The sequence below is a fragment of the Oncorhynchus nerka genome, linkage group LG20, assembly GCF_034236695.1.
Source record: "Oncorhynchus nerka isolate Pitt River linkage group LG20, Oner_Uvic_2.0, whole genome shotgun sequence".
Lineage (NCBI taxonomy): Eukaryota > Metazoa > Chordata > Actinopteri > Salmoniformes > Salmonidae > Oncorhynchus > Oncorhynchus nerka.
Genome location: NC_088415.1, coordinates 49,958,815 through 49,974,965, shown reverse-complemented (window position 1 = coordinate 49,974,965; position 16,151 = coordinate 49,958,815). Strand labels below are relative to the sequence as shown.

Genomic DNA, 16,151 nt, shown 5'->3' with positions numbered 1-16,151 from the left:
ATTTTAACCCCCTTCCTCCTCCTCTTTTTACACGCGTGCCTGTCATTATGCCCCTCTTCCCCTATAATGAGGGGTCTCACGGGGGTCGCTCTCCAGCACGTGCCGGGCCCCAGCTGGCGATAATGATTAGCCGGGGGCGACGTGGGGCGCCATCTGTCCTGTCCTTGGGGACGCGTAGGGGTTAGGAAGCCCCACTGAGGTCCTAATTGGCTCAATGTAGATTACACCAAACTGATACCCATGAGATTTTGGGCCGCTCCCTGGGGGCCTGTTGACTGTGCGTGCAAGACCTGATTGATCCGTGTCTGTGGAACTATTTGTCTGCTCAATTGTTTCTTCTGTGTTGACCGCAAAAATTGACATTTATCTTATTTTATTTGAGACAATATTCTTTAGGTTTAGTGAGTACAACAAAACCATAAAGCCAACATAGATTAGACCTGAAACAAGACATTACCTTTAAAAAGATAAAGCACAGGTTTATACAAATTCAAGTTTGCATTTAAAGCATTTGATTTCCCTGGTAGTGATGGCCAAAGTGTACACTAGTTGTCCTCCTTGCCTTTTCAAATCAGAGACTAAATTATACCCCTGGCCTATCAGTGACACGAAGGCATCCATTAAATGCCAGGGAACAATTCAAACTAGGGATGCACAATATATCGGTGAGCATATCGGAATTATCAAAAAATCCAACAATGCAAAACCGATGCCAAAGCTGACGTGCGTACGTATATAGTGTAAGTAGATGACGTAATGACGCCACGAAAAATAGTGCTACACAGAACAAAAGCAGAAAAATACTAAGCGCACAAGTTCAAGTTGAGCAGTCATTCGAAAGAGTTCAGCGAGAAAACTCAAAGGTGAAATCCATTAACGCCGCGATAATGGAATTCATTATGCTACTTGCTATGGGCGTCACGATGACATTTGGACCAGCGATGTCAGCCCCATCAGCATGCTGAGTCTGACAGCACAGTGGGTCGACAAGGATTTCATACTGAGGAAGATTGTATTGCATGCTCAAGAATGTACTGGTTCTCATACCGCTGCTGCCATTTCAATGGCATTTGAGAACATGTTTGAAACATGAACAGACTTCTAGCGCCAATTGAACAACTGACTGGAGAAATAAGCTCATCAACTGCATCTGCAGTAGACGTGGTATCCTCTGTCATGGCATTGAAATGCCTGCTCAACAAAACGGCCCACAGGCCATGGGGGTAAAACCTACAAAAGTACCTGAGGCTGTGAACAAGGGATTCGGTGGTGTTCTCTGAGCCTCTTTACTGTCACCACCATGCTCAATGCTTGGTACACGGACAGCTAATTCGATGCGGACAAGAAACAGGGTGAAGTGTTACATAGACAGCTGGACAAGATGGAAACGGACACGGTGACAGTGCGCACCGAGGAAGAGAGGCCACAGACAGACAGAGCTGGAACTTCACTACTTGACATGTATGATGAAATCCTGGTTGAGAATGAAATGACTGAACAATGAAACAGCACAGCAAGTAAGTGAAAGAAATAGGTTTTGATTATATTTTACTGGTAATGGGGACATACCTAAACGCAAACAAAATAACTTTTTGGTCAGTGTGGTGTGTGTAACCTTTATTTAACTAGGCAAATCAGTTATGAACAAATTATTATTTACAATGACGGCCTACCCTCTGCCAAACCCGTACGACGCTGGGCCAATTGTGCGCCGCTCTATGAGACTCCCAATCACGGCCGGATGTGAAACAGCCTGGATTCGAACCAGGGACTGTAGTGATGCCTGTTGCATTGAGATAAAGGTTAAATACAAATTAAAAATAACCACGAAGGGCACAAGATAGGCAGCACCAAGTCATTACAAAATAATTACAGACAGACGACATGAAAAACTACAAGTAATCTAGTAAAAACCATTGAATTCACAAGAGAATAAAACAGCAAATTAAAAACATTGACAGGTCAGGGAAACAGCCTCAAAATCCTTCATCAGTGATTTAAAAACACCAATCGGGACAAGTTCTTCCAGTTTAAAAGTATTTTGTAAGGTGTTCCAAGACGATGGCGCAGAGTACATGAAAGCCCTTTTACCAAATTCAGTTTGGACATTTGGAACAGTTAGCAGGATAAAGTCCAGCGAATGAAGAGAGTACCCACCACATTTCTGAACAATAAAAATGCCAAAATGAAAAGGTAGTAAACCCAAAATGGCTTTGTAATTAAAGTATACCAGTGCCTGAGCCTACGAGTGACTAGAGAAGGCCAGCCAACCCTGGTATAGAAAGTGCAGTGGTGCGTAAGGGTTTTGCAGTTTAAAATAAATCTCAAAGTGCCATGGTAAAGGGTGTCAATTGATCTCAAACACTGAGCGGAAGCATTCATATATAATATCCCCATAGTCTAGTAAAGGCATAAATGTAGCTGATACTAGCCTCCTTCTGGCTTCCTAAGAAAAACAGGCCTTATTCCTAAAATAAAATCCCAATTTCAGCTTCAATTTTTTTAAGTTGTTGAATATGCAATTTAAAAGAGAGGCCATCAATCAATTCAAATTCCAAGATATGAGGTTACGACCTCAATCTCCTTGCCCTGACAGGTAGTACGAGGTGAAAGGTTCAGAGGTCTATTTCTTGCATTAGAAAACACCATTAGTTTAGTTTTGTCAGTATTGAGGATAAGCTTCAATTGACACAAGGTATGTTGAACAGTATAAAAAGAAGTTTGCATGTTCTGGAAAGCTTTTGTAAGAGACAAGGCACAACAGTAAATAACAGTGTCATCAGCATAAAAATGAAGTTGTGCATTTAGGACATTTTTGTCTAAATAATTTATATAAATAGTGAATAAGAGAAGACCAAGTACAGAGCCTTGGGGCACACCATTCAAGACAGACAATTTAACAGACATAAGCCCATCAAATTGAGTGCACTGAGTTCTATCAGACAGATAGTTAGGTAAACCATGCAACTGCATGCTCTGAAAGACCTACACTCGAAAATCTCTGCCTTAGTATAGCATGATCAACTGTATCAAAAGCCTTAGATAGATCAATAAAAAGTGAGACACAGTGCTGTTTTTTGTCAATGGCGTCAGTGATATAATTTAAAACCTTCATTGCTGCTGTAATTGTGCTATGCTTATTCCTGAAGCCCGATTGGTACATTGATAAAAATAGAGTTAGTTTTTATTTACTATTTTAGCTGTCAATTTACAAGAGTTTCAAGTATTTTCACCAGGGGTGACAGCTTTGAGATTGGCCTATAATTATTTAAAAGAGTTGGATCTCCCCCTTTTAAAAGTGGTAGGACAAATGCTGATTTCCAGATCTTTGGAATTTCATTACATTCCAGGGTTAGATTGAACAGATATGTAAGTGGTTCAGCTATGAAATCAGCTGCCAGATTTAAAAAGCAGGGATCCAAAAGATCAGGACCTGCAGGCTTTATCTGATCTAAGGATTTCAGGGCTTCATGTACCACCTGTACTGAGAATGGCAAAAAGCTAAAAGTTTGACCAGCTCTCACTGGTTCATCCACACAGGGTTGTACAGAGACAGAGGACACTGAATCAAACAGCCTACCAGATGATACAAAGTGCTCATTGAAACAATTCAGCATTTCAGTTTTGTCATATATAGCAACAGAGTCCTTCAAAACACATGACGGTAATTCATTAACATTACTGTTACCAGACATAGACTTATAATAGCCTTCCAAAACTTTCTAGGGTCATTCAGGTTATCAGTGGTAACAGACATAAAATATTCAGACTTGGCCTTCCCGAGAAGAAAATAACACTTGTTTCGTAACTGCCTAAAAATAAGCCAATCAGCATCAGAACGTGATTTCCTTGCTTTAGCCCAGGCTAGATTATGGTTGTGAATAATACAAGACAGCTCAGAAGAAAACCATGGATTAACCCGCCCTTTAACTCTGAACCTGCGGAATGGGGCACGTTTGTTTACTATTTGGAAAAAAACATCATAAAATAATTTCCAGGCACAATTGGCCTAGTGTCATCCGGGTTGGGGAGGGCTTGGTCGGTAGGGATGTCCTTGTCTCATCGCGCACCAGCGACTCCTGTGGCGGGCCGGGCACAGTGCGCGCTAACCAAGGTTGCCAGGTGCACGGTGTACCCTCCGACACATTGGTGCGGCTGGCTTCCGGGTTGGATGCGCGCTGTGTTAAGAAGCAGTACGGCTGGTTGGGTTGTGTATCGGAGGATGCATGACTTTCAACCTTCGTCTCTCCCGAGCCAGTACGGGAGTTGTAGCGATGAGACAAGATTGTAGCTACTACAACAATTGGATACCACGAAATTGGGGAGAAAAAGGGGTAAAAATTCAACAAAAAAAGAAAGCCTGCTCATTAAAACACTTCAAATGTCTCTTACGAATAAAACGTGGATTTGTTTTAGGAACCTTAGTATTTCTAACAGCAACAACAGCACAATGGTCACTTAAATCATTACAAAAAACACCAACCGCAGAATATTTATGTGGAACATTTGTCAATATCAAATCAATCAGGGTAGATGTATCTGGGCATTTAAGAGTTGGGCGAGTGGGTGAGTTAATCAACTGGGTAAGATTCATAGAATTACAAAACATTTTTAAATCAGACACCGGCTTTAACCAACACCAGTTGAGATCACCAATCAAGATCATTTCACTGTAAAGAAGTTTAGACATAAGGTGCGTCAAAGAAGAAAATGCATCACCAAGAGCACAGGGGGTCTATAACAGCCAATCACAGTTATAGAGAGACGCTTTGAAACCTCAATATTCAAAGCAAGAAATTCCAACTACATATAGTTTCAGACTTTGCCACACTTACAGGGAATTTAGTTTTTACATATGTAGCAACACACCCACCTTTCTTAAAATGGTCAGTGACCATTTGTGTTACCACACATTGTAACCACTTATACAAATATCCTTATCAAAAACAGACTTGCTGAGCCAGGTTTCAGAAAACACAACACAATTACATCAGCATCAGTTGATTTAGCCCAAATCCTAACCCCATCAATTTTTGACAACAGGCTGCGTACATTTAAATGAAAAATACCAAAACCAGATCTTGATTTAAAATCAGAGGGGGTTTGGAGACATTGCATATCAGGGCCAGGGTTAGGTTGCACGTTACCTGATATCAACAAAAGAAGAATAACTAGGCACCTCGTTTAATAACCTTGTACGGCTTCTCTTTTTTAAGAGACCTACTGCAAGCGAATTCTACAAGTGAGTTTCCAGACAATACAAAACAGTCATTTAAAACCATTAGACCTTGGTAGTGACACAAATTCGTACTGTTCACATCATGCCACAAATACATTGGCACTTGGACGAGTGGGCCATGGACGGGAGAGCACATTGTCAGATGTCATCACCCAGCGACAATGTTCGTTTTCTCCAGAGTTCAGTAAAGTCAGTGCACAAAGCAATACCACGAAAAGTGTCATTTTTCTCTGACAAAAAAATTAGAGGCCAACGAAGGTACGGGGAGAGAGGGACAGCGTGTATGTATGAGTCTGAATGTGAGTGTTTGCGCATGTGAGTAGATTGGGTGTTGAGGTCGATAGAGAGAACATTGAGATTGTTGAGCTGCCACTGACAGCCAGGCGAAGAGCAAAAAGGAGTAGCTTGGACAAGACACTCTGCAGACGAAGGAGGAACTCAGGCCAGACAGAGATAGGGTTACTTTGGTAAACGTCAAGTAATGAAGTGCCGAGTTGAGGAGGACCCGTGATCTTTACACCAGCAAAAATAAAACCGTTTGCACTACACAACAACGAAGTTACGCAACCATAAATAATTTGGTTATTAGTAGGCTAAAATGTACTAGTCACAGACAAACGACTTGACATGCTGTCATCTTGGAAATGGATATATTTCAAAATCAATGATGTTATGGAAGATGACCAGGGGCCAGCGGGCAGTCATCCTCCTGCAGCTGTAAGTTCAAATCACCATGCAGTGCCTTAGACCGCTGTGTGTGTATGTTAACTATTTAACTGTGGCCTCCTGAGTGGCGCAGTACATCGCAGTGCTAGCTGTGCCACTAGAGATTCTGGGTTTGAGTCCAGGCTCTGTTGCAGCCGGCCAGGACCGGGAGACCCATGGGGTGGCGCACAATTGGCCCAGTGTCGTCCGGGTTAGGGGAGGGTTTGGCCGACAGGGACATCCTTGTCCCATTGCGCACTAGCGACTCCTGTGGTGGGCCGGGCGCAGTGCACGCTGACACCGTCGCCAGGTGTATGGTGTTTCCTCCGACACATTGGTGCGGCTGGCTTCCGGGTTAAGTGGGCTGTTGGCGAGTTGAATGTGCTCTGTGTCAAAAAGCAGTGCGTCTTGGTTGGGTTGTGTTTTGGAGGACGCACGCCTCTCAACCTTCACCACTCCTGAGTTCGTATGGGAGTTGCATCGATGAGACAAGACTAACTACCAATTGGATACTACAAAATTGGGGCAAAAAAGGGGTAAAACATTTCTTTTTTTAAAGAACTGTACTAGAATGCTTAAAAGGCTGCAAAAATGTAAAATATCAATATCGGGGTTTTTTTGGCAAGGAAAATATTGGATATCGGTATCGGCCAAAAATGTCATATCGGTGCATACCTAATTCAAAGCATAGCAATACTGCAGCCCTTAAGCCCTTACTGCAGCCCCCAAAACAAATGTCTCCCTCTTCTACAGTGAAAACACTACAGTCCTGGAGATGCTTGTGTTCCAGCCCAGTACACCTGTTGGTCAACTAATCATGGTCTTAGGTCTGGACAACGATTAGTTTAATCAGGTCTATAGTGCTGGCCTGGAACAAAAGCCTGCACATCCAGTTTGCTCTGCAGGACTGAAGTTGGAGAAGCCTGGTTGTCTGGTCCCGTTTACCTCCTTGTTAGGCACCATGGTTCGGACCCCACGGTAGGCGACCGTGTCGCTACCCAGGGCTTTGTAGTAGTCCCCCGTGCTGGGCTGCTTGTTGAAGTTTCGAGACTTTCTGTTGGAGTCCACCCGGTGCAGCCTATCGTGGTTCTCTTCTGGAGTCAGTTGCTGGGTAGAAACAAGGGAGGGGCCAATGAGCAGTGAGGAAATAAATATGTTTGGGTTTGCGTGTTGTTTTTTTTGGCTTGCCATTTGGGTCTTTTTGAAATACTGACAGTGTGGCCAAATGTGGGGTTTAGTAGCTGTGTGGAAGGAAGACTGAGCTATAAAAGCTAGGGTAGTTCAAAAGTAGAAGATATTTTAAGTGATCAGATAGTCTTTTGTTCTATATGATATATGTTTAGGCAAACAGTTGCACAAAGCGTAGACCACAGAACATTCACAAAATAAAAACAAGTCTTCATCGCCTAACATGAAACCGATCTCCACAAAAAGGACATTGTGTTTTGTCGATATTTGAGGGTAAAAAAGATATAGTGTCACCTCTGGAGGATTCAGAGCAGAAGCAGCTTTAACAGCACCAGGAACAAAACGTATTTTCGTCTTTGCCTCTGGGTTAAAGCATCACCATTAATATTGCACAAAAGCCTTTTGGGATCAAAGAAAATAAGAATTCACATTTACACAGTTCCTGTTTGAGGTAAGAGAGCCCCCTCGTGACCTCACAGGAGGGGACAGAGATCAGTAACATGGCCCTCTACTGCATATCCGGGCTGCTCCCTTTCCCATTCCTAGCTCTCTAGGCCACCTTGAGAAGAAAGCTCAGATACCTGACAACAGTTTATCCGAAAGGACCCATGTTTCAAAGATACAGTGCCTTGCGAAAGTATTCGGCCCACCTTGAACTTTGCAACCTTTTGCCACATTTAAGGCTTCAAACAAAGATATAAAACTGTATTTTTTGGTGAAGAATCAACAACAAGTGGGACACAATCATGAAGTGGAACGACATTTATTGGATATTTCAAACTTTTTTAACAAATCAAAAACTGAAAAATTGGGCGTGCAAAATTATTCAGCCCCTTTACTTTCAGTGCAGCAAACTCTCTCCAGAAGTTCAGTGAGGATCTCTGAATGATCCAATGTTGACCTAAATAACTAATGATGATAAATACAATCCACCTGTGTGTAATCAAGTCTCATGATTGTGTCCCACTTGTTGTTGATTCTTCACCAAAAAATACAGTTTTATATCTTTGTTTGAAGCCTTAAATGTGGCAAAAGGTCGCAAAGTTCAAGGGGGCCGAATACTTTCGCAAGGCACTGTAGCTAGGCCTTTTCATTATATTATGGTAGTCCAGGGTTGGGGACAATTCCATTTCAATTCAATCAGTTCGGGAAGTAAAAATGTAGTGCTTTTCCACCTGTGTCTTTTTGGGGGTAGAGTATTTACCTAATGCAAACTATTGCATTAAAACTATTTACATTGCAAGTTTGACTCTAGCAAAAGCTGGGATGCGTCTGACTTTTCTTTCCATCTCCTCAACTCAGTTAAGCCACTTTTGGCCAGGCTTACTCAATGTGGGGAGCCTAAGGGTGATTGCTGAAGTTATGCTCACAAAAACACAAAAATATGTTGCACTGTACAAAACAACACAAGCAGCAGTTTGAGGTAAAAACAGTTTCTTCTTATGGGTTCTGTACTTATCACTATAGACAGTAATATATATATATATTATATATGTGTATATATATATACACACACACACACACACACAGAGTATAACCAACCAGATACAGGATTATGCAATATTACTAAGTGTTATGCACATCATCATCTGCACATCTATCACTCCAGTGTTAATGCTAAATTGTAATTATTTTCACCTCTATGGCCTATTTATTGCCTTACCTCCCTACTCTTCTACATTTGCACACACTGTATATAGATTTTTATATTGTGTTATTGACTGTGTTTTTGTTTATTCCATGTGTAACTGTGTTGTTGAATGTGTCACACTGCTTTGCTTTATCTTGGCCAGGTCTCAGTTGTACATGTAGGACAGTTGAGAACAAGTTCTCAACTGTCCTACCTGGTTACATAAAGGTGAAATAAAAAATACATATTTGAAAAAATGGCTGTTGAGTAGATCATTGTAGAAGCCATCGGATCAACTTCCTCAATTCAGACACCCACTTTTCCTGTCAAATCTCACCAAAACAAAAGAATCACAAATGCCGTCGCCATTTAAATTTGCATTGCATTCATTTAGTTTTCAAAGGGAACCGTGGCAAAAGCTAGAGACATTCAACAGATCAATAAATTGTCAAATCTAAGACCGGCAGAAATAATTGACCGACATCCCCAACGTCAGTGACCTCCCTTTTGTATTGTCCTGTTGTTTCTTCTTTTCTCTTGTCCTTTGTGGCTTCATGGGTGTTTCTGCATTGTTGGCTCACGTCTGTTGTCAAAGACGAGGTCCCCAAGCAGCACTTTGAAGTGTGGGTGTGCCCGTGCATACACACAGTGGGTAATGCATTTTTCGTCATGAATCTTGTTCTGGGGCAGCTCTGCAGTGGTCACTATTTGGCACAGCCACAAAGTCATAAAACCTTATTTTAGACATAACCCTAACCACACTGCAAACCCTAATGCCTAACCCCAACAAAGTCTAAGACCAAAAAGGCTCATTTTTGTTTTGACATTTTTGAATTTTAAATTGTTTATTTATTTCACCTTTAGGCAAATTGAGAACAAGTTCTCATTTACAACTGCGACCTGGCCAAGATAAAGCAAAGCAGTTCGACACATACAACAACACAGAGTTACACATGGAATAAACAAAACATACAGTCAATAATACAGTAGAAAACTCTATATACAGCATGTAAGGCAATAAATAGGCCATGGTGGCAAAGTAATTACAATATAGCAATTAAACACTGGAATGGTAGGATGTGCAGAAGATGAATGTACAAGTTGAGATACTGGGGTGGAAAGGAGCAAGATAAATGAATAAATACAGTATGGGGATGAGGTAGATTGGATGGGCTATTTACAGATGAGCTATGTGCAGTGATCTGTGAGCCCAGGTAAAGACCTTTTACAACATAGCCAATTTGGACTTTGCAGCTGGTCTATCTAAAGGGGTAATTGCTCAGTTCTGCGTCCAGGACAAGACTATAACCACCCTCAACCCCTCCCACCACACGGACAGACCCAGTTATCTGTGTTCATTTAGCTGTTTCAGCCTTTTGTTTTTACTTTACTGTGGTCAGCGTGGTCATGCTGTGGCATACATCTAGTTTGCATGGGCAACTACTAGATTAGACCTACGGTTGGCTTCTCATGGTTGCAGAAGCAATGAGCATTTAAGTGTCCCATCATACATTGTAAATAATTTAATATTAAAGATATGAGCAAGTATGGTCCCATGTTTCATGAGCTGAAATAAAAGATCCAAGAAATGTTACATACATACACACAAAAAGCTTATTTTCTCAAACTTTGAATTTCTTTATATCCCTGTTAGTGAGCATTTCTCCTTTGTCAAGATAATACATCCATCTGACAGGTGTGGCATATCAAGTAGTGGATTAAACAGCATGATCATTACACAGGTGCACCTTGTGCTGGGGACAATAAAAGGCCAGTAAAATGTGCTGTTGTCACACAACACAATGCCACAGATGTCTCAAGTTGAGGGAGTGTGCAATTGGCATGCTGTCTGCAGGAATGTCCACCAAAGCTGTTGCCAGATAATTTTGTTAATTTCTCTACCATAAAACACCTCTAACGTCATTATAGAGAATTTGGCAGTACGTCCAACTGGCCTCACCACAGCAGACCACGTATAACCACGCCAGCCAAGGACCTCCACATCCGGCGGGATGGAGATGGGATGGTCTGAGACCTGCCCCTCGGACAGCTGATTAAACTGTGGGTTTGAACAACCAACGAATTTCTGAACAAACTGTCAGAAACAGTCTCAGGGAAGCTCATCCGTGTGCTCGTTGTCCTCACCAGGGTCTTGACCTAACTGAAGTTCGGTGTCATAACCAACTTCAGTGGGCAAATGCTCACCTTCAATGGCCACTGGCATGCTGGAGAAGTGTGCGCTTCACGCACATCCAAACCTAACCTAGCCATTTCCAGACAGCCATTTCCAAGTTCAAGATGATTTAAGTCAACTTTAACTCGGCCACTCAGGAACATTACATGTTGTCTTGGTAAGCAAGTCCATTGTAGATTTGTCCTTGTGTTTTAGGTTATTGTTATTGTACTGTTGAAAGGTGAATTCATCTCCCAGTGTCTGTTGGAAAGCAGACGGAACCTCTAGGATTTTACCTGTGCTTATAGCTATATTCTGTTTATTTTATCCCCCCAAAACTCCCTAGTCCTTGATGAAGACAAGCATACCCATAACATGATGCAGCCATCACCATGGTTTAAAATTTGAAGAGTGGTACTCAGTGATATGTTGTGTTGGATTTGCCCCAAACTTAATGCTTTTTATTCAGGACAAAAAGTTCATTTCTTTGCCACATTTTTTGCACTATACTTTAGTGGCTTGTTGCAAACAGGATGCATGTTTTGGAATATTTTTATTCTGTACAGTCTTCCTTCTTTTCACTGTCATTTAGGTTAGTATTGTGGAGTAACGACAATGTTGTTGACCCATCTTCAGTTCTCATATTACAACCATTAAACTCTTTAAAGTCACCATTGGCGTCATGGTGAAATCCCTGAGCAGTTTCCTTTCTCTCCGGCAACTGTGTTAGGAAGGACGCCTGTATCTCTGTAGTGACTGTGTGTATTGATAAACTATTCAAAGCCTAATTAATAACTTCACCATGCTCAGTGTCTTCTTTTAAAATGTTTACACTTCCACCCTTCTTTGTAAGGCAAAAAACCTCCCTGGTCTTTGCGGTTTAATCTGTGCTTGAATTTCACTACTCGATTGAGGGACCTTATAGATAATTGTATGTGTGGGGTACAGAGATTGGGTAGTCATGAAAAATCCTGTTAACCACTAACTTATGTGATTTGTTAAGACCTGTGATCCAGCAGATACAATAGATTTTGTACAGCCATGTATACACAAGTTCCTTTGTACAGCCATGAAAACCTGCATTCACAATTACCTTTGTCAACTGAAGGCTCTGAGTGTACCATCTCCTAATATGGAGTGGGGTAAGCTGGTCCTAGATCTGTATCTGAACTGTAGCTAAATTGTATCGGAGCTTCAGCTGTTTGAGCTTTTTGTTCTTATGGCTAATGGTCTGTTTGATCAGCTTACTGCACTGTGCTAGGATATTATCTTAGCGTGGATTCGAAAGGCAACCCTCTGTGAGGACTTGGCCATTTGTCACCAGCACCACGAGAAAACCTGGCGACGGTGTCGGTGTCAGTGTGCACTGCATCTGGGCCTGCCACAGGAGTCGCTAGTGCGCAATGGGACAAGGACATTCCTGCCGGCCAAATCCCCCCTAAACCGGACGACGCTGGGCCAATTGTGCACTGCCCCATAGGTCTTCCAGTCGCAGCCGGCTGCGACAGAGCCTTGACTCGAACCCAGAATCTCTAGTGGCACAGCTAGCACTGCCTTGGACCACTGAGCGACTCGGGAGGCCTGGACAGCCATTTTTAGACTGGGGGCTCAATGGCATCGAATGGTTAGGTTGAGAGGAAATTGATCTTCTTAATTCCTGATTACGGCATGTTCTCTCAATGGACACAGAAGTCTTCAAAAAGGCTTCTTAATTAATAGGACTGCATGTACAAGTGACTTAATAGTGTGTGTGTGTGTGTGTGTGTGTGTGTGTGTGTGTGTGTGTGTGTGTGTGTGAGAGAGAGATTAGGGTTAGTGTGTGAGACAACATGAAGCCTTGTGTGTGTGCAAGTGAGAGCTTGACAGTGTGTGTGCGCGCGTTTTAATCTCTACACCAGGGATTGGTTCATAAAAACAACAGGACTGTGTCCCTTGAGGAACCTGAGTTGTGCCCTTCTGCTTTTCACCAGTAAAGGAAGAGAGAATGCTCACCACCTCCTCCACGTGCCTCAGGTTGCTCTTCGCCTTCAGATAGATATCGGCTGAGTCCGCGGGGGGCTGTGGCAGAGGGTATTCGGGGGGAGGCAGGAGTGTTTGGGAGGGGGAGTCAGGGGGAGGGGGCATTGGCAAGGCCAGCAGGGGTGGGGGAGGCGGCTGAGCGGCGGTGGCGGGCTCCTTGCACTTGGGAGCGCCGGGCTCCACGTCAGGGTTGAGCATATCCGTGTAAGTATGCATGTCATTTATGGCCGACTCCGCTGGGCCTCCGCCTGCGACAAGGACACAATGTGTCAGGGGTGAGATGGATGAGGTAGCTATAGAAATAGCTAGAATTCTTTGAACAGACATCACCATTCAAGTCAATGGGTGGGTGATGGGTGGACTAACGGCTGTTCTAGGAGTTCTATTTCTAAGGACATAGAAACACCCAGGTTGGGTATTGCACATTATAGCTGTTGGATGATTTTGTTTCATCCACATGCTTTGCGCACCTGGAAAAGCACTATAAAATCCATTAACTTTTTCTAATAATAGTGCAGGTGTGGAACAAAAGCTTGAACACCCAGTAGCTCTCCAGGATTGCATTTGGAGACACTTGGTTTGGATGCAGTGGTTGATTCACAAACAGATTATTTATCCTACCTGCCACTAGAGGGAAGCACTAGTATGGAGCGCTGTTGTGGCATCATACAAAGGAATGCAAATTGTTACATGGAATTTGTTCCAGTCAGATGAGTGGTGGTAGTTCCCACAATTGTTATGATAATAGTGTACACATTACCGAATCAAAAATGTAATGTTTGGGGTCACACACACACTCTAAAATTGGCTAAAGTGCAAACTGTTTTCATACCAGGCTAGGAAAATCCTACAAATAGTGTATTCATAGATCCTGGCACCGATTGCCTCACCATAACATGAACATGACTATTTTTTCCCCCTGTGTAATCTTAACTATTGTCCTTAATTCAATTTTCCTATAGTTCAATCCAGCTAGTTCAGAAAGTTAATGTGTGTGAGGGAGCGTGTGTGTGTGTGTGCACGAGAGTGGGGTGCATGTGTGTGAAATCTGGGGTGTGGGGTGCATGTGTGTGAAATCAGGGGTGCGTGTGTGTGAAAGCTGGGGTGCGTGTGGGGTGCGTGTGTGTGAAAGCTGGGGTGCGTGTGTGTGTGGGGTGCGTGTGTGTGTGTGTGTCTGACCAGTGGGGGCTCGTGATGAAGGGGGTGAGCTGCTCCGCTTTTCTCCCATGCTACACTGGCTGGAGTTGGCTGAGTCGTAGTTGGACAGGGTGCTGGAGGGCGAGCCCATGTCGAATTGGGCCGGTTGCTGGGTCTGCCGCGACCCCGCTGAGGACATTGTGTTGTTGGGGGATGACAGGCCCATGTCGTGCTGCTTGCTGTACTCCAGGTCGGCCGATGGGTCCCTGGAAAGCACGCGGTGTGCCACACTCTGGATAAGACAACCACAACGAGGGGTTAACAAAACAAGGTCAACCAGGAACCGGGGGAGGGCAACCTAACTTAGACTGAAAAGGTACATTTCCTCAAGAAAATGAGTGTGCTTGCTTGTCTTGGGGTGTGTTCAGTGAAGTCAAACATTTTGAATGTTGTATCGAAATGTAACAATTAGAGTTGACACAACGATAATCATCTCTTACACATGATACATTTCTATCTTGCTCTACATACTCAAGTTGTACAACTTACTGTACAATGGTTCCTCCTTTAAAAGTTGCGTCACACTGCGAGACACCTTACATGCTGCTGCAGCATTCTGTGGCACATTATGTATTTGTCAACCATTTCTTCTGTTACTGCTAGTTTGACCACCAGAGGGCATTTTTGAGAAGCATTTGATAGTATTCTGTATTGGCATTACCAGAGAATTTAAAACGTTTTTTTTTTGTAATAACATAGTATACGGGATTGATTTGAAGAAATTTGGCTTAATTAATTTGATTAATATTATGTTGTTTCTATTCAGAGATAAACAAAAAACAAAACCCTCAGGGGACAGATAGGATGGAATGGAAAATATGGAAAATATGGCACTGTACAACGTAGGTTACAGGATTGGAGAATTCTAAGCCTTCATTAGACAACTTTGTTCCAATATTTCTGCATCCCTTTGTTCTCAATTTCCACCTGAAGACATACCCAAATCTAACTGCCTGTAGCTCAGCCCCAGAGGCAATGATATGCATATTCTTGGTATCATTTGAATGGAAACATTCTGAAGTTTGTGGAAATGTTCATTTAATGCAGGAGAATATAACACAGTAGATCTGGTGGAAGAAAAGAGAAAGAAAGAGCATACGTTTTCTGTTTTTTATTGTTGTAGTATCATCTTTCACATGTACTAGAATAGCCACACAGTCAGATAGGATGCTGGAGATAATTTTGATGGATAACACAAGAGGGCAGCTGTAGGTGTGCAAAGTTTCGGACTGATAACTTCAGGAATGGGTGAGCTACATGACATTTAGCATGAAGTCACCCAGGTGTCCCACACAAGTTGCCCAAATGTACCCAAGTGGCCAAATTGGTGAAATGACCTATAACTATATACAGCAGTGCAAATAACTATACACAACATATCAAAAAGCAAAAAATGTTTTAAAAAATATTAGAAAAAACAAACAAAAAAAACAGTACACACCCCTTGGAAGTCCTCGTCATAATATTTTGCTGCCTGTGCCATGTCCCATAGCAGTCTCTTTCTGATGTAAAGCAGAGGCAAACTGAACAAGTGGTGCATTTCATGCGACACAGAACAAAACGACGCCTCCATGCTGTGCCCTTTTGGCCCTGAGGCACAGTCATGCCTGCAGTAATGACCTGTGGCATATGAACACCACTGGGGGCACAGGTAGAGCGGGCAGCTTGGCACCGGGGCCTCCCAGTCGGAGTCGCTATCACTGTGAAAGAAAACATTTAAAAAATATTTGTATTGTATGAGCCTTTTATCATCACATAAAATAAACAGATATGTATTGATTGTATAGAGCAGAGGGAACAGTCACTAAGGTGTTCCATTCAACTCTGGCCATTGTTGTATATATGTACAGTGCCTTGCAAAATTATTCGGCCCCCTTGAATTTTGCGAACTTTTGCCACATTTCAGGCTTCAAACATAAAGATATAAAACTGTATTTTTTTGTGAAGAATCAACAACAAGTGGGACACAATCATGAAGTGGAACGACATTTATTGGATAT

At 42.6% G+C, this 16,151-nt stretch overlaps 1 protein-coding gene across 2 annotated transcripts in view; it reads right to left on the bottom strand.

The window, feature by feature from the left end:
- The window catches only part of LOC115102704 (espin-like), a 133,649-nt gene that overhangs the window by 75,825 nt on the left and 41,673 nt on the right, over positions 1–16,151 (bottom strand). For both annotated transcript variants that reach the window (XM_065005560.1, XM_065005559.1), the window contains exons 6-8: positions 14,134–14,383; positions 12,928–13,202; positions 6,890–7,051 (exon numbers count right to left, since the gene is read on the bottom strand). In XM_065005560.1, coding sequence (XP_064861632.1) covers positions 6,890–7,051; positions 12,928–13,202; positions 14,134–14,383 — 687 coding nt within the window. The remainder of the gene's footprint in view (positions 1–6,889; positions 7,052–12,927; positions 13,203–14,133; positions 14,384–16,151) is intronic.